Source organism: Sabethes cyaneus, chromosome 2 (genome assembly GCF_943734655.1).
Source record: "Sabethes cyaneus chromosome 2, idSabCyanKW18_F2, whole genome shotgun sequence".
In the NCBI taxonomy this organism is placed as follows: Eukaryota; Metazoa; Arthropoda; class Insecta; order Diptera; family Culicidae; genus Sabethes; species Sabethes cyaneus.
In genome coordinates, this window is record NC_071354.1 from 84272468 (window position 1) to 84299713 (window position 27246).

General features: G+C 43.2%; 1 protein-coding gene across 1 annotated transcript; it reads right to left on the minus strand.

Annotated features, from left to right (window-relative positions):
- Positions 1-283: 283 nt before the first annotated feature.
- Positions 284-21535, minus strand: LOC128737510 (knirps-related protein-like). Its single transcript, XM_053832164.1, has 2 exons — positions 21458-21535; positions 284-1627 (listed from the first exon to the last, which is right to left on the minus strand). Exons 1-2 carry the CDS (start codon positions 21533-21535, stop codon positions 284-286), a joined length of 1422 nt encoding a protein of 473 aa, XP_053688139.1.
- Positions 21536-27246: the final 5711 nt, after the last annotated feature.

Sequence of the window (27246 nt, forward strand, 5' to 3'; positions counted from 1 at the left end):
AGTTGTCATACAGCGCTCTCTTCAAAAGAATTTAAATTTTAACATATTTACATAATTTTTATCGCATAGTTGACAAGAGGAATGTTATTGCCTTGAAATGAACTTTTCGTGGTTTATCTGTTACAAATAGAAAAACACTAAACTAGTCTTCTCTGTTTCCTCACAAGCCTTGTGATTGGCTAAGAATTTGTGCTTTCCTTTAGGGGCAAACATATTGTTCTTTTCTGCTTCGTTGTTTGGTGGGTCTTTGCGTGGCAGGAATGGGAGTGGGACGACCTGCTGCTCACACTTTCGTAGTCAGATCCAGTGGGGTCGTACCTTGCACTTTCATCCGTTTCACCTCCCGCTCGTATTCAGTTTCGGTGTCTTCGATTTCCGAGTCGCTCCCGCTCCCTCGCACCAGTGACGAAGGACTCTGGTGCCGCTGGATGTGATGCTGGTTGTTGTGATACGGATGATGCGGATAGTACTGATGATGGCTGTTGTTATTGTTGTTGTTGTTCGGCAGGGTGTTGTTATTGGTGTATTTGGGTAGTAACGGGTTCGCAACGGGAGGTGAGTTGCGATCGTTGGAAACGACTACCAGATGTTCGTCGTCACTGTCCGCGCAAGATACAGAGGTTCGGTGATCCTCCGAGGAGCAACTGCTGCCAGTTTTCATGCTTAGGTCGATAGGATTGTCCTGCTGGACGGTTCCGCGAACTATCGTCGGTGATCGTGGCGGCGTCATGGTAGCTGGGACGACCTCCTCGGGTTCGGGTTCCTCCTTCGCACTGCCGGCGGTTTCATTGCTGGGACACCGTTGTGATTCGAGGATCGCATCTAGGTAGAAACGTTTCGAGAACGAATCCGGTGATTTGGTTTCGGTTTGCGCGGGAGCACTACTGTTGTTGTTATTGCTCGTGTTATTGTTGTTGTTGTGGGTACTGGTATTGTGATTTGGTGTGAAGCGACTGTTGTTGTTGGCAAGCGGCGAACTGCTGAGGATCGTTGTCGGATCAGCCGGTTTCAGTAGACCCTGATGGTGTGGATACAGAGCAGGGTGGAATCCGGGAAACATTAGGTGCGACGGAGGAAGGAACCCTGGCGGTGGCATCAGCGGTAGCCCTCCGAAGGGTAGCGGCAGGAACAGTTCTTTGTTGATTGAGGACGCATCATGCAGTTTACCCTGACGCAGCAGAGCGTTTCGACGATCGTTGATCTCGTTGGAGCTATCCGAGTTGTGGCTATCGGGAGAGCTCACTGAGGGCGATGCCGAAGGATGTTTGCTATATTCTTCCAACCCGAGAAGCATCAGTTCTTCCTTGGTACAAGGAGGCCGGTACATTCCGTGGGGATACGCACCAGGAGGGCCAAACATTCCATGAACCGGCGGTTGACCCGGCTTCTGGCTGTTGGCAGCTTGCTGTTGCGCCGCTTGCTGCTGCTCCTGCAACAAACAGTGGATTTTGAACCAGTTCGATCGCCGACCATACCGGGATCCGCTTTTGGACATCCCGACCATAAGACATTTGCGCAGCCGACACGCTTTGCATGCCGTTCGATTCTTTTTGTTAATGATACATTCGCCGTTGTTTTTGCACTCTGATATCGAGGAGAGATTGTTGTACGACCGACCGAAGAATGACTGCAAAAAAGAGAAAAAAGAAATGATGTTAGTGTTGGTTAATCAACCATAAGATAGTTAACTAAATGATAAAACTACTCATACTTGTAACGTATATCGCAAAGATGGATCTTGTGTCCCAAAAATAACCGCCTACAGGGTAAATAGTAATTAAAGCCGTTTAAAATTGAACGAAATTTGAGATACCTTCCAGATTCGAAGAAAAATTACATGAATTTAATTGATTTGATTTGATAAATTTGATTTTACTACACCTCCCCCCTTAGAGAGAATGATGCAATAAAATAGAAACAATCGGAACCCATAAAATATACTTAGCTTTGATCAAAATTTCATTCTATTAATCATTCATTCATTAAAAAACATTTTTCCTTCCATCTGCTATAAAGTCTCCACTCTAAAACGAAATGATTTCTATTCTAAATAAAGCGACGATCGCCCATCTGGAACACCTCGTTTTCCAATTTCAATAGAGCACAGAAAAACATGGAGAACGTACATCTTCACCCAGACGCTAGGCCGAGAAGCTTACGCAATTGAGCCATTTGTCCGCGTTTGTAAGCTCTTAATAACGCCCTAGCACGCTCGGCAGGGGTTCGAGTGCTTCCCAACTCGGTGACTCGCCGCTGTACCGGAGCGTACCGGTACCGTACCGGGGCTTTACATATAGCTAGGCAACAGCAGCCAGCAGTCCATCAGTCAGACCGATTTCTAATCAAGCGAACTTGCGTTGCACTATTAATTACCCACGCTGAAACTCGTTGCTGCGAAGATGTACATAAAGATGCACACTTTCCTCTGTCCCACAGCAGCACCACCACCGACCGCACCGCACCGCACTGAACCAATAGGAAATTTACCCGATCGCACCGCCCGATGCATTTGATTGCGCACTCCAGTGACTCTCGATTTGAAGAAAGGAGAGAAATCTTACAGTTTATAAAGTGTCTCTAATTTATCACCACTTGTACATACACTCTGCAGAGGTGGCGGCTTCGTTTGCTACTGCAGGGTTGCGCTCAGGAGCCCAACAAGCCAGCCAAACGAGCCTCCGTTCTTATAATTAATTGCCGATCATGGTGCTCATTTGCACCCAGCTGATTGCCGCTGAACTCTATGCATAGACCCCGGCCATCCATCCGTGTATATCGTCCAATTTCGCTTTCGTACTCTGAATATTCTGAAGAAATCCGTTCCGTCCGACGAAGAATACGATTAGGCACAAAAGATGAATAGGGCGCTTGCACGAATAGCGCTAAATACCGAATCAATCAATCACTCAAGCGTGCTGTTCGAACGACGGCTTGAAGAGTCGAGGCTCAGCGCCGTCAACCGCGGCGCACTCTTCTCGACAGAAGCTAAATTACACAAATCTGTAATTACGCTGCTGCGAAGATATTGAACGCCAACCGACGACCCGGCCCATTGTTGCTGTCTGCCCCGAAAGGGGTCCACGACTAGCGGCAGTTCTTTTGTCTCTAGTCACGTCCGACTGGGGCTGGAAGTGGCTAATCGTGTCTTGCTACATATCGAGAGCACTGGATCGGAAATAGTTGCATCAAAATCTGGTCGAAGATCGGTAGGGCTCTAATTACAATGCGGGCATCCGATCTGCCGATTTCACAATTAACAAAATATACACTTCGATGAAGTTCAGAGCCGCCCTCCCAACCCATAAAGCACGCGGAACGTCGAGGAAAATGAATCACCCGAGAACGGGGGAAAAATTTCATAATCATCATTGTTAAATACGCGCCTAAATTAAATTTATACAGTCGACTTCGTGGTTCGGCTGGTACTGGAACGGGAGGAAACGGGCGGGAGAACTCTAGGATATGGGTTTCTGACTTTTCGAGATCACTTGGCATTCGACAAAGCCGACGAAGAAGGTGTGGTGTGCGCCCTGATCTCGATACACCCGAGCAGAGGAAGAGCCTCCCTCCCTACCTCTCTCTCGGTTGTTCATTCGAGTGCTCGGTAAAGCACCGCGTCATCATCGCATCACCGCGCGCGGCTCGGGACACGGAAAGTAGCACCAAGAAGCACCCCGGCGGTGGCCTGGCCTGGCCTGGCCCGGCACGGCAGAACGATCCCTTCGGAAATAACGAGTGCAAACATTATAATAAATTACGATCTTTTACGATCGGTACTCGCTCATCGGTTTGATCGTGTAAGTTTCCTCCTGATTTGACGTGGAATGCGTGGTTGTGGTAAACTGCGCAGAATTGGTGCAGAGTCACTTTCTGCACTGCTAATATTATACTGTTGCTGCCAGTAGCGTGCCCAGAACGGGGGACCTCTGCGGGCAAAACACTTCTCTTTTTTTCGTTCAATTTAAAGTCAAAAGTAAGTCCGAGGGACATACTGTGAGTTCCAGGGAAAATAACCGCTGCTTTTGAGGTTTTTACGACTAATTTGGTTTAATAAAACCATCACAAGTGCACGTTAAAACTTGTACTGTTACTTGGACCCGTCGTTTATCTATAGTCATCTCAAGAAAAATTTATCAGGAACCCATCGATCTATCGAGGAAAACCTTCAGCTCTCAATGTAGGTATCAGCTGTTATTATACCGTTAATTTGATTCCACCCAAGTAACATTTTGAGTTTTATTACACTCTTATGATTGTATTTATGACCAAGTTGGTCCACCACCATAAGAGTGTAATAAAACCTTTATTGTTACATGGGATGTTTCCTGCTCCGGCCCAGGAAAAGTAGCCATAGACGATGCTGTTTCCACTACCGTGCTTTACTGTAAGCTGTAGATGGCGATCTTGTAGCGCTTCACTTAATTTTCTTCACACTCTCACTTGTCTTTTTTGGTTAAAATTTTTTCGAACTTCGTCCAGAAAACACATTTACAGAAAAATATCACCCTATTGAGATATTGTTTAGCGAACTTAAGCCATGCTTTTTAATTTTTGGGACTGATGTGTGGTAGTTTAGGAGTGAACTTGTTCTTCAGTCCATGTTTACCGATACTGCGGCAAACTTTACGGTCGAGTTGTGAAAACTTTTTTTTACCAAAAATTACCAAATCTACTTAGAACTTCAACATTTTGTAATTTCAATCTTTCCATGCTGTTCGATAACGATTGATATGATCTTTGATTGAGGCACAACGCCCTAGCATGCTCGGCAGGAGCTCGAGTGCTTCCCAACTCGGTGACTTGCCGGTGCGTATCGGTACCGTATCGGGGCTATACATATGCCTAGGCAGCAGCCGCAAAATAACCTTCATTGTCTTCCATACGTATTTTTAATCATTCAGTTATAAAAAAGTAAATTCGACATCCAAGTCGAAGCGCTACGCAGACGTCATTGATGAAAAACGAGAATAATAGCGGTCTCAAATTACTACCTTGTGGCACGTCCATAAAACTTTTATAAAACAAGAGAGGTTCACACTAAAGAATGTTCTCAAGTATATTTCCAAAAGACGTTTTAAAACTTATTTTCATCGATATCGATTTATAGTTACTTTCAAGAGTCGTCTAAAACTATGATAAAACCATTCCAAATGTTGATGGTTTTATAGTTTTCCTATTAAAGGACTGTTACAAGACATCATAAATTTTACGCAGACACTATTTGCTGTACCGGTTTACTACGCCTTATAACACTAATTTTTTTTTACATTGACTAAGAGCTATAAAAGGAAAAAGTAGCTACAGATATTGCTTATCTAAAACAAGCCTTTGGCTCTAACATCTATAAAAACTTGACTCTTCTTTACCGCCAGGCTTCGCAGCCGATTGTTATAGTACAGGACAATTTCGGGACACCCTCCAGTCGAGTTTCGAACATTCGACGACTTGTAAGGGGGGAATGTAGTACCCTATCCCCTGCAAACATGATCTTGAGATTTGAACCAGAACTCTCCAAGTTGAAAGTAGCCACGCCGGTCGGGAAACAGGCAGCCTAGCGATGACAGAAATGTGAAATATTATGAATACCGTCGACCCCCGTTGTTTGACCATTTTTAATCTGAACACTTTTTAATTTGAACCCCGCTGGTTTGCACGATGTGCAAATTAAAAATGATTCAAATGTCATTCTCAACATGGCATCATTTGCCTTCGCAGACAATGCACATAAACACGATTTGTTTGTACTGATCTAGCGTGTTTAATCCTAGTTTAATCAGTTTCACATTTCGTTTCCCAACGATTACCATAGAAATCCGATCGGAGAATAACATATTCGCTGCTTGAAACTACCAACTAAACGAGACTAAATCAAACCACCAAAACAATAATAAAGAGCAGGGCGGCCAGTTCATACAAGTTTCAGCATATTTAGGATTTAGGGTTCAAATTAAAAACGAACCCCGTTAGTTTGCATGAATAATCGTTCAAACGAACGGGGGTCCACTGTATATGGTTTCAATTGGAATGTATGCCCTACATGGGTACATCGCGGCATATTAAATAAAATTTTAAAACACCACGTTCGCGCCAAATGGTTTGGCGAACGGACAAAATTATTCCAGATAAACATGCGCTTCTGCGGCAATTTCAACAGTCCTGAAAAAATATTTAAACACATTCAGTCGGAGGTGCTCTACTTGACAACACGTGACCCCTGCTAGGTGAGGCCAGAGGTCTCGGAGCACATTAAGTGAGCGGAGAGAGTGCTGACGGAACGCTCGATTAGCTTAATTTTGTTGGCAGAATTTTCCGCACACCCCAGTGGCAACAAATGAACTCACGAGAGGGAAGCTCAGTACACGGGGTAAAGCATGCCTCTAGGTAAAACAGAACAGCACTATCTCCACTAGGAGAAGTTGGTTAGGGACCTAAAGTCGGTGAGGAAAATTCTCCACGGTTAGGGTAGTTTACGACACAAGGTCTTGAGTTTGGTTGGTTGGTGTTGATTTTTATTTGAGAGTGGTTTTAAACCTGGAAGTTCATTCGCCACTCTGGTCTTGAGTTTAATAAAGATACTCTGGTTTTGGCGGCAGACCCATAAGGTTGGGAGGAAAGAAAAAGTTGGTGTTTTCTTTCTTTCTCAGGAGCGGTGTTAGAGACTAAGTATCTTGCAGACTGGCTTGTTAGATCAGCATCGTACCGAAAGTTCCTTTCCTACATTTCCTACATCGTCGGCCATATTTTTTAAATAAACTTTTGTTTCAATTTTGGAACAGATTTGAACTAGATAGATTCTGGACCTAATTTAGAACAACATTTTTGATCAGATTTTGGATTAGATTATGGAGTTAGTTTCAAGACCAGCTCTGGACCTTATTCTGGACCTGCATTTGATTCTGAACCAGATTTTGAACCACATTTTTATCAGATTTTACCAGATTTTTTATTATTTTGAACCATATTTTTTATCATATTTTGGATCAGATTCTAGACCGGGACCACATTCTGAACGTGAAGCAGATCTTGGAGCTGCATCAGGTTCTAGACCAGAATATGGACTAAATTTTTATCAGTTTTGGACCGGTTTACGGATAATATTTTGGAGTACATTTCCAATCAAATTTCGGACCTGATTCTGGACATGAACTTGGTTGAGATACTTGCAACGATGTTGATTTTGGGCCATATGTTGAATCAAATTTGGGTCAAGATCCTGAAACTGGACCAGAATATAAACCAGATTTTGAGCCATATTTTTGATCTGATTTTAAACCACTAACCAGATTTTGGATTAGATTGTGGACCTGGACCTGGAGCTCCGAAATATGACCTGGACAATATTTTGAGTTTGGACGATCTTTTGGACCTGAACTGCACATTTTCTATCAACTTTTTGTCTCAGATTTTGGAGCAGATTTGTATTCTAGGCTCAATTTTTAATCACGTTTTACCTTTGCTTAATCAGATTTTTGATCAGATTTTGGATTTGATTTTGGATCTGATTTTGGACCCTGATACAAGACCTGATCTGGACCACATTCTGGCTTTGCTCCGATTCTGATCCAGATTTTAGACCACATTTTTGTCGGATTTGTACCAGATATTGAACCACTTTTCTGATTACATTTTGGATCATATTCTAGACCTGGACCACATTCGGGACCTGAACCAGATCTTTTTTTATTTTCATGTGTGGACTCATCACTGCGACCAGTATAGTTGATCTATTGTGATATCGCCCGGGTGTTTGCTGTATGACATGCACTGCATTTCTTTTTGCAATAATCGCTATTGAATGAGCGATATACTTATTAAATTTTATGCGTGCTTGTGTGTATTGGGATTTACCCTTCCTTCAAAGCTTGATCTACTTTACCCACTTATTACTCGCTGTCAGTACTATCCCATATTATAGCCGTCCCTGGCGAGGACTCATTCGTACCTCTGACCAGTACACTTAACTATAGGAGGAACATTTGCACTGTCAAGAGGCTTCAGAGGGTAAATAAAGCATTCAGCATGAAGGAAGGGTAAATGAGGGGCCTGAGAATGAACCCATGCTAAAGTCACTTGACAAGGAATGGCTTGATTCTACTAAGATTCTAACCCACGACCACTCGCTTGTCAAAGCAGACTCGATAACCTTGCGGCTACGGAGCCCCCCTGAACCAGATCTTAGAGCGGCATCAGATTTTGGACCACATTGTTATCAGATTTGCACCAGACTTTCAATAATACCTCATTTGGACCACATTTTTGATCCAATTTTGGACCAGATTCTGGATCTTAACCAGGTTGTGGCCCTTGACCCGATTTTGGATCACACTTTTATAACATTTTAGACCAAATTTGGGTCCAGATTCTGAAACTGGACCAGAATATAAACCAGATTTTAAGCGACATTTTTTATCAGACTTTAATCCACAAACTAGATTTTGGATCGGATTTTGAACCAGATGTTATACCTTCTTTAGATTCTCGTCCAGAATCTGATGGAAGGTATAACATCTGATTCAAATGGATGGAAGTATAACATTTGATTTTGGACCATTTTTGATCAGATTTTGGATCAGATGTGGGACCAAACTTTGAACCAAATTCTGAACTAACATTAGATTCCAGACCACGTCTCTATCAAATGTTGAACCAGATTGTGACTCAAATTTTGGACCAGATTCTTAAAGTGGGCCTAATTATAAACTAGGTTTTGGACCACATTTTGGGCTATATTTTTAATCAAATTTTAAACTTGCAAAAAGATTTTGAATCAGATTTTGAACCTGATTTTGAACCTGGACCATATTTTGACCTACATCGAGGACCACATTTTTTATAAAATATTGTTCCCGATTGTGGAACAGATTTGGACTGCATTGTGTACCATTTTTTGAACCCCTTTTTCATTAGAATTTGTACATTTGGTTCCAGAGCCGTAGCGTGACATTATGGCGACCTTTGATGACAACTTTTGAATTTGATGATAACTTTTCCAACCAGTCACGATACGAGGATTTCCAGTTGGACAATGCTTCATTATTCTCCATTTTCGTACTTTCAATAGAATAAATAAAAATTTTTGTTGGAGTTGATGCGTTGGAGATTTTCGATCGAACAGCGTCAAAATATAGAAAATCGATCGGGGAACCGCTAAGTCATTAGCGCTCAAATCTTTTGTCGTTTTTCATTTTTTCGGGGCACTCATATTTTTTCATTTTTTAAGATGACCCCCTATATCAGTGATGGGCAAACAGCGGCTTTCGACATGTTTCATGCGGCCCGCAGATTGATTTGGGAGCTGGTGGACTTATGGGTAACTTTTTTGATGATACAGGGGTCACTCAAATCAGTCGTAAGGTCTCGTGCGTCTCGTGGTTCCGAATGCTTTCCGGTTTAAATCTCGTGGTGATTCCCAAAAAATGGTTTTTGTTGCCGCAGTTTGCGGCCCGCGACATTCATGGGGCGATCTTGTTAGGCCCGCCTTACACCTATGCCTGGGCACCACTGCCCTATACCAACTACCTTCCAGAATGACGTTAAAAGTTGGGTACAAATGCAGATATAATTGGCTTCTATCATGGCTGGGTTCGATACACGGATCCCTTAGCTTGGGAAAAGAGGAACATTATACAAACTTAATAAGCATTGCCACTTTTCTACTTCAATATACTCCGTAGATGAAAGAATTGATAAACGATTGAACAGTACTTTGATGTTGAGATGCTTTTAATAATGGAAAAATCAAAACAATTGATTCAAAATATACACTAAATTAATTATAACTATAAGCACATCATTCCGTCTGTAACGAAAACCAGACCCCTGGCCGGGCGCCAAATTTTTGTGCAGTTTGTTCGCTATAAACTTTGTAAAAAGCTGAAACGAATATATGTGACCTATGCGACAGCTGGTGCAAGAACCTCATAAACACTCTTTCATCCGTGGAAGAATTTGTTGTGGGTCCGAATGGGCAGGGGCGCAACATTTGTGTAGCAAACAGTACAATATTCGTAATACAACGAAGTACAGATGTCAGTTCCCTGATTAAAATCCCAGCGTCACAGTTGAGAATAGCAAATTAATACGTAAAAGTAAATGAAGACCATAACAAATGCCATGATTACATCCAAGACAAGCATCAATAACGTAGTTGGAACTCAGAGTTACTTAGCGTTAGAGGTACATTTAGGCGTTTTGGTCATACATTCATGTTATCTCCATTGCAGTGAATCTACTATTATTATTATTTAATGTGGTTTTAACCAATTGGTCATTCACCACGCAGAGCGAATCTATATTAGCACATCAAAAAAGGTTTTTTTACAGAAATTATAAAAAATAGGTTGGGTACCTCCGATTCGCTGTCAATTAGACGCAAGGCGTTGCACGCGGACTACGTTTTGTGTCAAGATAACTGTCAAATTTCAAAAGGTATTAAAATTTAATCGAAACAAAACGGGTTTGTAATATGATATAAGTTTAGTGCCCCCATCTTCTCTCAAAGTCCGGCTACGCCACTGGTAGTTGCTGGTGCTGCTGCTGCAGCAGCAGATGCAGAAAAATGAAATGGAACAGTCTGACGTACGACCGCGAATTCGTAAATCATTCTGACAAATTTGTAATTGCGGTGTTTGTGCCATCCACGCGCGCACACACACACACGGTAGGCGTCGAACTGCTGCCAGTGCGGTTTGTGATACAAAATGGTTGCAGCTTCGCCTCAAAGATCAACTTAAGTCCTCGGAGACAAAAAAAAAAGTCGAACGTAAAATGCAAAAATTGCTCAGTGTTGACACATTACCGACTTCAATCAAGTCCAAACCCGTAGAAACGACACCTTCCGAGGAGGCTCATTACTTATTATAATGATGGGAATCAGAACACCTTTGCTCGATTTGGAGCAGCACCGGGGAGCGCCCCGGTTCGGGATGAATCATCGCAGCAGCGTTCTCCGTATGTTCTCGGGCCCGACATGGAGTGACAGTTCTGCTGTACTGCAGCACGCTGTGACATCCCACACGGATATGCAGCCAGGTATTGAGCAATATGGCGGGCAACCGCAGCCTGCGATACAATCGAAATGATGAGTTTATTTAAATCGCTAATTAACATATGGCACGTTAGCTTGTAACCGCCGTTCGTTGGCGCAGCCGAGACTTTTCGGGCTGCACTTTTTTGTCACCCTCCCGGTCGCGTCTGCGTTCGAGTTCTCATAAATCAGAGTTCTAATTAACATTTGGCATTGCTGCTTGGGTCCAATGATTGGGAGCTAAACAATCACTTTTCGCAGACGTTTGAGCTATGCCTAGGTTGAGCTGCACTTTTTCTGTTATTAAAAGTCGTGAATAAAATATCAAATTTATAGAACAGCAAACACCAATCGACCGAACACGAGGCTAAGCACGGAGTAAATCTTTACCTTTTTTGTAGCTCGGGCCGCGGCAGCTACACGGAAAGATTGGCAGCGCTCCGGATGCGGACACAATGTTTTTATAAATCATAACGAAACTGCCATGCCGTGGTGTAAGAGACAACCTCTCGGTACTCCCCGATTCGGTAAGGTGGATGGGGAGTTTAAATATCTGTTTAAAATAGGTTAGTCATCAAGGGGAGGGAAAGAGGAAGGCTGACAGGCTTCCCCATCCCATTCCGTGAAGGTCGTTTCACTCGATGAACATCTTTGCTTCGAAAGATGCTGCTCTTGATGCTCCGTTTTTATACCGTATCAGCGGAAGATATCTACAACGGATCATAGCTTGTAATTCAGAGTATTCTGTCAAGTGCACAGTTGCGACGTTCGAGGTTCTACCGTGTTCAGATGACAGCCAAGCTGGCTGCATCTTCTATGCAGTTCACCGTCCCGCAAAACAATAATTCTCATAACCTTCCCTTCACTCAAACATCCCCAGCACGTTCTGGATTCGATCGCTGCTGTTCGCACGAACAGAAACAATCAACTCCAAACCGGAACCATGTTCTTGTACTTTAAAGAGGACGGGCTGCTCCCATCGGTATCTGCCCGATGCCGCAATGGTTGGGTACGTTTTAATTAAATCAAAGTGACACGGCAATTTGGAAGGGAATTGCAGTGCTGCACATCGAGAAGATTCACTCACAATCTGACAGACCGCTCATGCCACCCAGTGCAATGAGCATGGTCTACGATCCTTGCAAACCCATTGCACCAATGAGTCTGTCGTCATCACCATCGTCGACGACGACGACAAAAGCATAAACCGCGCTTATGCTAACAATATCATTCACTCTGCGACAAGTTGGCACATTAGGAACGAACGGCATCAGGAGCGACGACACGACGACGGTCGGAACGGGCGGAATTTATATGTGTCACATTAGAGACGTGCGCGGTTGGTCGGTGGTACCTGCCCATAGAGACACACGCGAGACATTGTACCGCACACAATGCGGGGGGTTTCGGTTGCATCAGAACCGCTCGCTACCGTCGTTGCTACTGCCACTGCCTGTCTCTGCTACTGGCCGCACGGGTTCGGTTCGGACCCCGTGTATGTGGGCTCTGTCGCACCACTGACTGACTGACTGACGGCGTATCATAAACGACTTGCATAGTGCCTGCACAGACAAACCGCACTCATCGAGCTGCTTCGCGTACAAATGTTTTGATAGAAAAGAAAAACGACAATCTTATTACCATTATGTACCGATTGTTTGGCGGTTTTGTCACTACCGTTGTCGGATGGGAGGACTGGAAAAAAGGGGAGTTGGGGAGAAGGTAATTGCTCGTAGAACCATACGTTACATCGGTTGGTTCGCGGTTTTTTCTCCACCTGTAACAACTTTGTACGGCCGTAGGGAAAATCGGTGAAATTAATGCGACCGTATCACGGCATTCTGGGTTGTGCCGTGTGTGCGTGTGTGCATGTGGGTGAAGTGTATGCAGTTGACAACATTTTGTCACTGAAAGGGCGCTTATTTTCCGCTAGGGCAGGTCCGGCGGTTTCCTAAGTGATTGCGACAACTATCCGCCCCCGTTTAAAGACTCCGGACGGCGGCGGCGCTGCGGCGGTGGCGGCGATGGTAGTGAAACGGTTTAAGACGGTCGTTTTTCTGCTGTTTCATTGTTTGCAACAGATTGCTCAATTGTAGATCATTACTAAGGTTGTAATTTTGTGCTTGAAAATCAAGGTTCCCATTCGCGGGGAGGTAAAGATAATGACGGGAAGCAGTGACGATGATGGGAGGTGATTTTCGGTCAGGGTTGGAGGCGGTTCAATAAGGTTGGCTTTGATAGTGATGAGTAAAAATTAATAAAAAAGAGTAGCTTAAAATTTTGTTAAAGTTGTGTCAAATAAAAACACTTGTATGAAGCAAATTTTTGTAGTACAAAACCTGGCGGAGATTAAAAATGCAAATAGCATGTTTTAACGCCACTGTTGAACATTGATATTCATCGATAACATGGTAGATATGATCGGATGACGGCTTGGGAGCTAACCGTCCAGATTCAGATCACAGGTGAGGGACTTTACGATCATTCAGTGTTTCGCGCTTCTGCCGACTTGTAGAAGAAAGAGAGTTTTTATACACAGCTAGTCCACAGTCTGGTTAAGAAAGACCCAAAGGCAGTCCTCCTAATTAGTTTAGGTGTCTTTAATACGACGATTTGCTAGAACAACGTGGACCTCGAACGCATGATGGAACGCTATGGCGTAGAAGACTTGAGTTTTGTATAGTTCTGTGACATGAATATTATGGCGATTGGGGGTCCACTCCTACTCCACCCAAGCAACAATGTGAGTTTTATTGTACTCTTATGGCAGTTTTCATGACCAATTTTGGTCTTAAATGCCATCATAAGAGTGTAATAAAACCCAAATTGTTACTTGGGCAGTAACCAGCACGTGGCTTTCCCGTGCAGGTCGAACAGAAAACTAAATAGGCCACATCTGTACAGCTTAAATGGAGAAGGAACCTCGCAACAACGTAACAAATACAGCACCACCATTTTGTCATTGATGGGCGTGCGAAAAAAATCGGATGCCATTATGATATTCTCTGGCGGAAAATGCAGACCTGAAAACGGTTTCCGTTGAATAACTAGTATCTGGAGCCTCAGACCTAGCACCTGGTGGAACTCTTGCTGATCAATAGGCGTGATCAAGAACGTCATCGGAATGAATTTCAGATGAAATCTGAGGATGATCGATGAGCGAAGAGAGTTGAAAGTTTGCATTGAGAGGACACCAGAGACCAGCCAACCGCTACGACTAGCTAGCTGAGGAGGAGAAAGAGTTACCACCAATGGTGACGTTCGCTTATTATGTGCCTTTTTTCGCCGTTAGAACCAATATCGAAGCTGCTCAAGGATACAGCTGACCAGTTAGTAACTGAACGTATGGAGCAGCTTGCAGTGTTGTGTTGCAATGGATATTTTGAACAACTCTTCCGAATTTCAAGTATCTCAGACCAACAAAAGCAGCAGAGCGTGACGCTCCATCAACTGCGACAAGTTTGAGGTGCCAAAGTTAGGTAAAAAAGAGCACTAGAAATCGATAAAATTTTAACCGAAGTTTACGATGGACTGGATGCAAGGTATCTTGGCAAAAACCTCAAAAAAGGAGACTACCCAGCTAGCACCAACTCGTATAGCAATGTACGAAAACTATCGTAAATATCTCCTAACAAACTCGAAATCGTAACTAAAGCTGGATAAAGTGGGATCAAGTTGATTTTCTGTCGTATATAATGATAATGACTGACATACATACGATTTTCAGCACAAAATCGTAGAGTAGTACGGAGCGACTCGCGCTTAATCGGATATTATCGTATATAAATAGTTATATAGTCGTAACGCTCAAAATTATTCGGAATCACGTATATCGCCTCCAAAACAGTACGGATATGCCAATTTTGCGCATGAAATACGATTTATTTAGCATGTATATCTGTACGTGATGCTGATTTTTACCTTTTTTATACATATGAAAATGCTAGCTAGGTAGTCTGTATGTATATGAGAGCTGGGTTGAATTGTTTACCTTCAAAGTACTCTGCAAGGTAATCCTTATCCTTATAACCATATATGGTGATGGTCTTCATATCAAGACGCCTTGTATCATGTTGAAACAAGTTGACGAATTCTAGGAGTCTCCTCTATGAAGCTCATTAATTTCGTAAAACCGAAATGGGCTTCGATTGGCTAAACCGCGAAAGTCAAGGAGCACACTAAGGCGTAAAAGAGGATTGATTCTTGAACTCATCAGTAACAATGTTATGTTATACCTACGATAATTTCCAGGATTTGGGAGGAGAAGAAACTAGCGGAGGAGTGAATAGATTGGTGTAATTTGTCACAACTACAAAAATGGCGACAGCGTCGATTGCTGTAATTACTGCGGCATTAAGCTGGTCACGCCGTCTACAAGGTTCTCTATCCGATACTCTTACGTCGTATATCCCCAATAGCAAGATATTTCGTAGGGCAGTACCCGGAGAGTTTTAAGGGAGTTATTGTTACAAATGTCATTTTGAAACTTCGGTAAATCTTGCGGACATGAGCGTAGTACAACGCGCCCAAACATCATATCTTCGTGAATTTTTAGACAGCATTCGATATAACAGAGGGCGAAGAGCTATGGTAGATTAAGCACGAGCACGGTTTTCCGGACAAACTGATAAAATAACCCTGGAGCGAGTGATCGGGTACTCTCGTGTGAAGCGACGAGCGCGCCTCGCGACAAGAGACTAGGTCTTCAATAAAACTAGCCATCATTACTACAAATTTTGGAATGGTGGAGGCAATCTACACCAGTATATGAACGGAACTAGACGGACGGACTAGAAGGATTGGGCTGAAAATTATTCCATCGAAAACTAAATATGTGGTAGAAAGAGGTTCCATAGTATAAAACGTTTGCCTTCCACGACAATGGTCATTAATGACGGTGAACTTGAAGTGATTGACGAGTCTTTATATTTGGGATCTCTGGTCGTCGCCGACAGGAATACGTAAGGAGTAAGGAGATTCAAGGAACTTTGAAGCTGGAAGTCGGGTCACCTTTTCCCTGCACAAGATGTTTCGTTTTGACGATTCGAAGAAGTATACGTAACCACAGAAAGTTGACGATATAAAAACCGTCAATCAGACCGGTAATCCTTCACGAACTTGCGACTGAGACTGAGACTGTATCTTTGTGACTCAGACGTATGAACCACGTGCTACAGGAATTACTTGGAGAGATTTCCAACTGGCGAAAGTTTGGAGGCTACAGTGGCCCTTGGGATGCTTACGGCTGTGCATCTTTTCTCTTCACGAACTGCACAGGCACCAGGAATGTAGGAGCTCAACGTACAGGGTCACTCAATGAATTGGCGGCGAGTAGTCCAGGACTACTGGCCGTCAATTCATTGGCGAGATATTTTTATGAAACAGCGCAAACTACTCCGGTTCTAAGGTACTACAGAAGGAAGGTTATGAACTAGTTCACCTCATCGAAGCTATGCACAAGGTTTACCTACTAACACTAGTAGATAGTACTTCTTGTTGTTATGGACATAAACCTTCGCCATCGTCGTCAACATAGAGCTGTGGTAACTCGTGCTATTTCAAACAGTCGTCTCCATTCAACTCGATCTTGGGTTACTCATCGCCAATTGCCCAGACGTCTCAGAAGTCGCAAGTCGCTTTCGACCTGTTTGAGCCATTTGGCTCGTTGAACCCCTTTGTTCCTGCTGCATGCCGGTGGGAATTAAGCTTAATGTTGAGTATAACCTGGTACTAAGAACGAAGTGGAGCTATCAACTCTTGATGATTCCAAACGTTATGTTTTCGGCAGGACAGTCAATCGGCAAAGCAAAACGACACTTATTTATTCTATACTTCTGTTACTAGGGTAACACTATAGGACTGCACCAACCACACTTGCTTTTGAATTGAGTCTCTCCGAGGTAAGTTACACATTGGCGATCCTGCAGGTTCTTGACATATTTCATAGTCCCTAGACAAGTAGTGGCGCTAGTGTACCCATTGTATTCAAGATGAAATATCTTGTACAAAAGATTCATTTGCGGTCTTAGGACAAAACCTGATGAATAAAGTTTCCGGCTCTCCAATATCTTGTATATCGCGTACTCTCCGCCAGATCTCGCTACACCTGGTCTAAGCATGTTCCTACCGGATTTGAAGCGAACACCATTTTAGCAAGGCAGTTGTCCAGAATTCTTGAAAGATGCCCTGCCCATCATATTCGTCCAACTTTAGCCACTTGGTGGGTATTGGGTTCGCCATAGAGCTGTGCTTATTGTTTATTCTTCACCTCCATACTCCGTTTTCCTGTACCCCGCCTAAGATCGTTCTTAGCACTCGTCGTTAGAAAACTCCGAGCACTCGCAGATCCTCCTCGAGCGACTTCCGCTGATAATATGTCTCCGGATGGATCATTGTCACGGATAGTGTCATTGTCCGCCGTTACCAGTGAGTCAAGGTAGACAACGATTCATCGATTACCTCCAACTCATCGCAGTCGATCGTTACATTACTGGCCTCGGTTCCTACGAATGATCTTTACTATATTTGTCGCTCGGAAAAGAGCTACAGACGATTGTCAAAGTCGCTAACCTACGACCTAGTTTGAATCATTCGAATTGCTTTACAGAATTGGTAATCAACATTGAAACACTTTTGGGTTCAATGACGGATACATCTGCCGAACACCAAGCTTTCCTGAAGATGTAACAAGGAGAAGACGCTTCAACTGTCGCATTTCATGCTCGCCTCATAAAAATATGTTAACTTTTAAGCACAGACAAACAGACGAGACACTCGCGTTAATTCCATCGTCCAATCAAAAACCACTCATTTTTCAAAAAAGCATGTTTCGCAACATGACCACACCGCGGCGCGCGAGTGTTGCTTCGAGTTTTCAGTATAAAACCATGCAAATGTAAAAACCCTACAGCATAAAACCCTGCAAATGCAAGCTACTCCGCAACATGCATGACAGAGGGTGCTAGTGTGCAAGCAAAATGTGTAGGACGATGGTTTTTAAAGGATGTTCTTCTATGTGTCATGTCAGTTCGTCAGTGTTTTAAGTTTTGTGGTTACAGCATTAATAACCAAGAGCCGATTTGTGCCTAAGGAATAAAGATTTGATAAAAGCAGTGCGACCTTATGTTTATTATAACAACTTTATTTTTCAACCAACCACATGCAATAAAGCATTCGACGCAGTACAGTCGAACCAAAGCTTGATATCAATATATTGCAGATTGACCGGTGCCTTAAAAACTGTACCAGGTACTAGAAAAAAGATAAGCGCTTGCCAAGAGCTTAGATTATTAAATGAACTAGATACACCTGTCTTTCATTTCCTCATACATGACTAAAAAGTATGCCATCAGCACTATCTACTGGCGGTAGGGTGTACTAGACTATCGTAGACTCTGTATTGTCTTCTCATTTTACACAAGTGTTAGTGACAGATGATATACTCAATCGTGTGCCTATGAAAATGCTGCACGATCACAGGTTAGTAACCCCTTTTGCCGTCAGGAGCCACTTTACTGACGATTAAATCTACGAAGAGGGACGTATCTGTATTCTTAAATAATCTAAGCCAAGAGTCAAGTTTGGCACTTGCCAAAAATCAAAAACATTCCATCAAGAAAACTGGCTATTCCACCAAAAGTCGAGAGACAGTAACAGTAATGCTGTCTGTCGAATTAAAGTTGAACTAATGCATACTACTGTGTGTATTAGAATGTGGGTTTGTGTACACATGTATGCAATGCATTGACGCTCGCACACATCTTTTCCCACCAATTCAAACACACACGAAAAGGTGCGAAAAGGTGAAAATAACGGATATCAAATCGAATATATAAGGGGCCATCCATATACCACGTGGACAGCTTAGAGGGGGGTAGGGGGTATAAAAATGTCCACGCTTGTCCACGAAAGGGGGGGAGGGGGTATGGAAAATGTCCATGTGGACAAGTTTTTTTTCCTACAAAAAATAGAAATTAAAAACATTGACCATTGATCAGTGATTGTTTTTTAGCTTAACGGGAAATTAGCAGTCATTAGCTTTTCGTCGGAGAGCCCAATTTCGGAAGCAGTTTTTGGGCCCAAAAGCGGGATTCTGTTTATAAAAACGTAAATACTGCATTCTTCTTGCCAATCTGAACACAGCGAATTAATTTTCATGGACAGAATTTTTGTTTCAAACAAAAAAACTTCTTTTGAAATTGGCAGAAACGATGACGACTAATTACACCTTAAATAAAATTTTATCTTCTGAGGCACATGTTGACTTAAATACATGAACCGAGCATTACGAGAGCACATATCTGGCATAAATCTTGTTGAAAAGATTAAGCCTGCGTTAGTACACTTAGATGTTGACTGCCTAGTCTGGATGAATCCACGAATATTGCATCGCTTGCACCAAATGTGGATGGCATTTTGCCTCAACATCAAATGCAGCTCACCACAAAAAAGGTATCCATGGGCAACGTATTTCCAAAAGGATTCACCTTTAGAAAATTTTACGAATCACATCGTGTCGGAAAGATCTTGTGTTGTGTTGAAGTAGACGGCCCAGCTGAAGTGCTCTAGTTAGACAAAGACCCCAGTAGCATACTTTAGGTCCATTTAGTTGAAGCAACCGAATTAAGACTGAAATTAGTCATATTTCGGCTACCACAACAACTTTGTAACAACCGTGCTAGTAGGGGATGCTCTGAACAAAGAAGAATCGTCAAGTGAAAGGTAAGCTGAAACGGACTTTCTTGCAGTCGATAATAATAATTTGCAGTAGAACATGAATTAAGATCCAAACACCTTACATACGGATTTTAAGACGCTGAGGAAAATAGACGGAACAACCATGGAAAAACTCAAATTTCCGCAACGACTAAAAATTCGTATGCATTGTGTCGGTGACTTTAGACTGGAGCTTCCTTTCACGTAAGCTTTTACAATAAATATTGCATAAATGAAGTTGAAAATCAAAATTTTGAAAATGTAAAAAATGTCCACGTGGACAAACAGGGGAGGGGGGTGCGGGTTGAGCAAATGTCCACGCTTGTCCACGGAGGGGGACGGGGGGGTTGAAAATTGGTATTTTTCTGTCTACGTGGTATCTGGATGGCCCCTAACTAGGAATACTCAGTGTACCAAAGATACACGGAAGCAGCCATTTTGGGAGCCCAACGATATCAAATTTCATTCCCGAACGATTGCATTACAAAAATTTGTGTAGCAAAAGTGTAGTAAAACCGATTTTGTGCGAAGAAGAACTACAAGGAAATCGTTTACAGCAATTTCACGGAAAAAACTGATTATTTCCATACCCCTGTGAATTTGAGCAGTGAAAAAACCAGCACTGTTTCTACTGTGTTTATGAACAAACTCAGTGATCGTCACGGTTAACACCTAATATGGATTAATAAGAATAACAAATTTGAAAATTAGAAAACTTTTTGAAATTGTAGCCTTCTTTTAATTTATTTTTATTTATTTATTATTATTATTAATAGGAAAAGGAAAACCCCTGGGAATGAAGCAGTAGCCTTTTTTCCCGCAGGCACAAAACCTTCCTATCATTTCCACAAAATTACAATAACTTCTCTATTAGGCTTGGGTATAGCTTGGTTTTGACATTCAATGCACGCACGGTTGTAGTAACACGGGTTATGTTGCACGGCCGAACATAACCTTACTTCTTTGACGTCTATCAGCGGTTTGTTTACATAGACTTATAGCGAATTCATAAATTAACCTGGGTTCGTGCTAACTCCAACCCGAAATTTATGAACGATACGGGCAGTTTGACAGATCGACCCGTAAACCGTAATGCTAGACAGTTTTAACCTGCGCTTCAAACTGAATGCTGTCAGTTTCACCGAGATGCAATCTCGGTTAATTTATGAACGCTTTGACAGCACTTCGATTAAAACTGAGTGCTAATCGACCTGAGCCAGGTTAATTTATGAATTCGCTATTAGAGTATGAGTTAAAATCCTAAAATTGAATATTGTTAATGACAAGCCGGGAAAGTACAAAAGCTGACATTTCACATAGCTTGAAAGAGAACACCGCTGGATAATACTTTTGAGTCGTTTTACTCGAATTTATGAAAAACACGCTAAATTTGACAAACAGATAGTGAAACCACGGATGGTGAATCACGTTCATTCGTGACGTCAGCTTGTAAAACTCTACGGAAGTCTTTACGATTGTTGTCAATTTTACATTTTTGCCCTTAGCGCTTAGCCTCAAAACGAGTTTCTATCAAAGATATTCACGTTAAATTCAAATGAATTATCAAAAATCATATAAAAATTTTCCAATAAGCTATAGAATGTCTATTTTTTTAAAAGTATTTTTTCAGGACACCCTTATTGACGTAAGAGGAGGATGCAAAACTCCACTAAAATTAGTATTAAACTAGAAGACATCCAAAAATTCAATGCTTACCTTGCACCCTTCGCATGTAAATGCTCCGAAGTGGAACCCGGCCGCTGGTTCCCCACATACTTTGCACTGTTGGTTCATCTGAAAAATAAAAACCAGATAAAAACAATCTCATTAAACTTTGGTTGTTACAAAACGAATATATAATCTAATCAAAAGCAACCACCGCGTAAGAACCGACCGCTCGTTTTGACACAATGTATCAAGAAGGGACCCGGAAAGTTGCGTACTGCGCGAAGATTCCCCCCTCAAACTCCCGGCATGATGACTGACGAACGGATAGTGGGTCGAAGCCAATGATTTAGAGCGCTGCCCGACCGGTTGGCCACGTGAGGCTCCCCCGTCCATTACCGTGGCAACCGGAGCCGGAGTGGGGTCGTAAAAATTCGCACACAACGCAGCCAACACAACCGACCCGACCAGCGTGGCGGTCGAGTGAAATATGTTTCACTTTTGACACTGCTCCGAGGCTGTAAATTTTTGTACCGCATTCGTGGCTGCTCTCGGAGCGCCCCCGATGGCTGCGAACTCGGTCTCGGGTCGGGATGGATGGCATTGATGAATTTGCCAAACCGTGCGATGTGTGACGATTGGCGACTTCTAAGGACGTTGTTTTTCTTTCTAAATTGGTTGGATGCGCAAGTTTGTTTTGCTAAAAGGCTCCCGTCCCCGGGTCGGGCAGGCCGTGACGCGAGCGGAACGCACGACCGAGTGACGCGCTGGAGGGACGGACAGAGAAAAATGACCACTCATTAGCGTGAAGTGGCGAAGAACACAAGCGTTTAGCGGGATGTCGCGAAGTATCGATACGACCGGAGAAGATGGCTGGCGAACAAAACGGTTCGTAATTTATTACCATAATTTAAGGCCGGTAATAATATTCAATATTGTACGCGACTAGCGCGATCGCGAATGACAACGTCGCGCACCGGGCCGGTGAGCGAGTGAGTGAGTGACTTGGTTTCATCCCATCCTCTTTCCCCGGTGGTTTATAGACGACAACCGCAGGGAGGGTTGTGACATTAGCAACCATCCAAGATGGCCGAAACTGACGCAGGCGGATGCTGCTGTTGCTACTACAGCTGCTGCCGCCGCTGCTGCTGCTGCTGCTGCTGCTGGATATGGCGTTATGTGTGATAATGATCACTTTCTCTGTCCTAATTTGCTGTTTGTAGCATATCCCGAAAGCGTCGTCGTCGAGAGCATCTTCTTTGCTCCTGCTTGCCTAGTTCGGTACGGCAAAAAAACAGAATCTGAAGACGTCTATCAAATTCGATTTTATGGTTAGCTGTCCTTCCACCCGCTCGATGTCACGTGCGCTTATCGTGATACGTGCGGAAAGAGTAAAGATGGCGCGATGGCGATTAAACACATACAGTCATTATTTGTAATTCAATTTAACATTTTTTTAATCCATCGGCACAAGCTCCGACGAAGCGTGCTCGTCACTGTGATTTTATGGGCTTTTTGCGCTCAAGAAGGGGCGATCTCGAGCGGTAATCGTCCCGGTAGGCTGGGCGGAACTGGAGAAAGGCAAGAGGAAAATACTTGCATTTTTATTACTTTCAACTCTGGCTGACCTGGACGGTTGTTGTTGTTGCTGCTGCTGCTGCTGCAGCAGCAAAGTGCGGTCAGCAGCGGTTGTCAAGCAAACCCGACCGAGCGGTGGCGTATCTGCCAAACAGAATGCAATCCAATGATGTGCACGAGGCGGCGGTGCAGCAAGTGTGCTCTACAGGTGCATCGATCTGGTAGGTGGCTTGAACCTCCGGTACAAGGGGCCGCTTTATGTTTACAATTTTATAAACTTGTTTCGAATGCCTGCGTCGTCGCAACAACAACAACAACAACAACAACAACGACGAACGGTTCGGCGGCGTCGTATTCCATGATGTGCCCGATAGTCAATTAATTTCACCGGGTAGAAACTAGCTGCGATTGGGTTGTTGGCGTGCTGGCTGATGCAACAGAATTCCCGTTGCATGGTTTGCAGATCAAGATAGTCCTAATTGAGTCGTGATGAACAACGAAATTCGCTAGATTGGTGCTATGGAAGAATTGATGGCGAGAGTGAAAGGATCGTTTTCCTCCTGGAGTACAGCGGAGAAACTGCATTTTTGGACGTCATAATTTGCAACTTTGGTTGTATTTTCTGGGGTAATGAGAAAATTTAGAAAAATATTGTGTAATCCAGCGAAAAATAGATGGTGAAGGAGTAATCTCAAATCAACGGCAATAAAATTCAATCAAGTTCGAACTGTCGTAAATTTCGCTGTGAAGTTTGTGCACCACAAAGCACCATTGTACGATCGAGCATTTCCTCATTTTGTGCACACCTCATTAGATTATGCATTAGGATGCACTTTATTGCAAAAACATTCACCTCGAATGGGTGACCTCCCGCTGTGCCGCCTATTGCCAGCAACAAATCAATTTATTAGTACTTATTGCTGTGCTCATCAACACACGCCTTAATTTGAGCCCGTCCTGCATCACATCACAGAGAGCTAGAGCTAGAGCTAGAGCACAGAGGCTTCGCCGGTCGCCGGTCGCCTCTCGTCTTATTAATTATCATTACGACTGGCAAAGCAAACCCCTTCGGAGTCGAGAAACCGTCGGAGGATCATCCGTCCGTCCTGATACTCACTCTGCCATCATCTACAAAGTAGTGAAATCTAGTTTTATTAATAGAATTTCTACGGATAAATAAACGATCGTAATTGGAGTCTTGGATCGGCAGAGGATATTGCACAGTATTGGCCTCCACCCACTGGTGTGCTGCATTCGAACTGTAAAGAGCCGGGCCGGGTCAGTGGATTTGCCATAAACTAGCCACTGAATCGTATACTGCTAATCGCCTCCCATGTTGACAGTTTAATGAGCATTATTCAGGCGTAACTGCGCTTGCACACAAATAAACACACATACAAACAAGCGATCGCGTACGCATCAGCGCAATTGGTTTCGTAACCGCCCAAGATCGGGGCCAATTTGCCCCGTAGATTCATTGTTGTCTTGTTCGGTCGGGCTTACCCCACGATTCCATGACTTTCAGATGTAAAAAAAGAATCACTCCTATAATGAAACATCTTTTTATTGCACTTTTGGCACATTATCATAATGCATTTAAATTTTATTCTACGCCCACTCAGGCTGCTGTTGCTTCTGCTGCTGCTTGCTGAAGCCCTGCATGGCTATTTATCATACGCGGAACACCTTCTGGAGACGCTCATCGCCTCAGCTTCCCCGCCATGCCAACCAGCAGAGGAGCCCGATCCAGGTCGGCCGCAGCTCATGGCCGCGTGATAAACGATTTATGGGAAAAGTCATAAACCGTGCTAAATAATTCATTTTCGTGCATATGTGCCAGTGCATTTTTATTCCGCGAAATCCGTGCACTCAGCGCTCGCGGTTCCGGCGAGGAGAGATGGCTTCGAAAACAAAAAAATGAAAAGAGTTTCGCTAATGTGCCATGGTTGGGTGAATTTGAATAAATTTGAGCAGAATTTATCCTGAGTTGGTTTCTCGACCGACCGCGGACCGCGCACGGTTCGATCAATACATATTTCGGAACACTTCGGAAGCCACCGACCGGCTGCAACCGGCTGACGAGCAGCGGCAGCGTAAAGTGTTGTTAAAGCGAATTTTAATTGCCACTTTTATTGGCTTTATCTGATAAAGACGGAAATGCCGGACCGCCTGGCTGCTCGAGAGTTCTCTTGGCGCAGTAGCCGCAGTCGAGCGGAACCGGTACATACACGCTGAGCAGTGTTTACTTTGTTTAATTTGAATTATTCTGGAGCCACTGGAACTACGACGGTTCCTGGCTGGTTTCAGCCGATTTGCATGACATGCTCTGCTCGCTTGTTTGACTAACTTTCGGGCCGATCGGGAAGCAAAATACGAGTTTGTTTAGTTGGAAAAATATGACAGCTCTTTGATTTTATGCAAATCACTATTTCACAAGTCCGCATTTTTCATTTTAATTTGGATGCGGAAGTTTCACACATTGTTGCAGTTTGAGAACAGTTGAGTTCGATGACGATTATTATCAAGGAAGTTTTTTGAAAGTTGTTGAGCGAAGACGGGAACACATGAAGCCCGAATTTGTCAACCATAGCTTAGAAAACCCAAGCCTGCGGCTTTAAGACACAGCTGTGGCAGTAGCTGTGGATGAAAATCGCATCCCAAATCCGGAGATTACTGATGTATTCTTTCCAAAAAGAGGAGGCAATGACAAGGAAACAATTCTGGCCTTGGTAGATGTGCAATCCTCTAATTCGCCATCTCCGTTACTAACTGCCGGCTCCCTTCACGCGGGAAGCTATCCACAGACTTTCGACACTTTCTCTCTGTGTCAGTTACACGCTACCGGCAACTAGCCAAATAATGTGTAAACAACACGCATTATACATTTCAGGCCCATCCTCTAATATGGTATATTTACCAGGATGCCACATTCTCCCCCGCAAAAAAGGAACAATTCAACATACGATATTATTCCAAGCCTGTAAAGAAATTTCTCTCCGTTTTGAAACGTGATGACCTAAAATGGAAAATATTACTGGCCCTTAAAGTTTTGTTTGGGCGCGTATAATCTTCTCAGTATCTACATTGTACGTCTATGAATCTTACCTTCCTGAAGTCAACGGTCATATTCTAACTTGACTGAAGTTTTTGGAGCGTCTTAGTAGAATACGAAACCTAAAAATAAAAAATAAGAAAACTTATCCAATTTAATTCTACTATGTGTATTTTATTCAATGACAGATACGTATTTCGCCTACGACTTGCAGGCTTCCTCAGTGTCTGTTTTCGAACAGACGAACAGTCTGTTCGAAAACAGACACTGAGGAAGCCTGCAAGTCGTAGGCGAAATACGTATCTGTCATTGAATAAAATACACATAGTAGAATTAAATTGGATAAGTTTTCTTATTTTTTATTTTTAGGTTTTTTATTTTTTATTTTTAGATATTCTAACTTTCCAACGTTTTAGTGTTTTCAAACTTTTGGCATTAGACTCATTTCGTCTCAATCCACATAGGTGTTGGCCTTGGGCCTTTTCTTGAACCCTAACAAATGTTTGCTATGAGCTATTCCCAACTTCACCATGAGACTCTTCCTGCCTCAACCGTAATCTTGTTTTGCGATGGACTTTCACACTCTCAATCCCAATATGCATTAGCCATGGTCTTTTCCCGGTTCATCTCTAATACGCGTTGGCCATGACCTTTTGCCGGTTCAACCATAATATACATTGGCCATGAGCTTTTCTCGGTTTAATTCGGTTGGCCATGGCTCTCTCGCAGGTTCAGTTTTGATGCGAATTTGTCATAGGCTCTCCCCCAAACAACACGGTTTCAAATAAGAACGTTTCCAATACACTTTATACCCTTTCACTTGACCATACTATTCCAACTCAACTGTAAGCAAAAAGCGGCAAATGCATGTCATTTCTACACGACACTTTGTGTCGGCTCACGTACGAAAATCGCACCGATTTTTCTGATCGGATCCAGGTCCGATCGGTATGTAGAATAGGGGCGAATGTTTGCTTATTTGCGTCGTATGTTCGAATCTCGGCTGGGAGAAGCTGTTAGAGTCAATAGGACCGTAGCACTGACCCCGCACTGTCCTGTATTCTAACAGCTGGTTGCGAAGTCTGTCGTACAAAAAACAGAAGGTCAAATTTCGATAGCGGAATTAGTACCCAGGCTTTACCTTTTCTTTGCTTATTGTCATGTACGTATTCCGGCTAGTCTTGACACTTACAAGAGATAGGCACTGTCG

Bases quoted from the DNA above. Each gene is read 5' to 3' on its own strand.
- LOC128737510 (XM_053832164.1), bottom strand. From the start codon at position 21,535: ATGAACCAACAGTGCAAAGTATGTGGGGAACCAGCGGCCGGGTTCCAC. The intron at 1,628-21,457 runs GTAAGCATTGAA...TCTTTTTTGCAG, and splicing joins TTACATGCGAAGGGTGCAAG to TCATTCTTCGGTCGGTCGTA.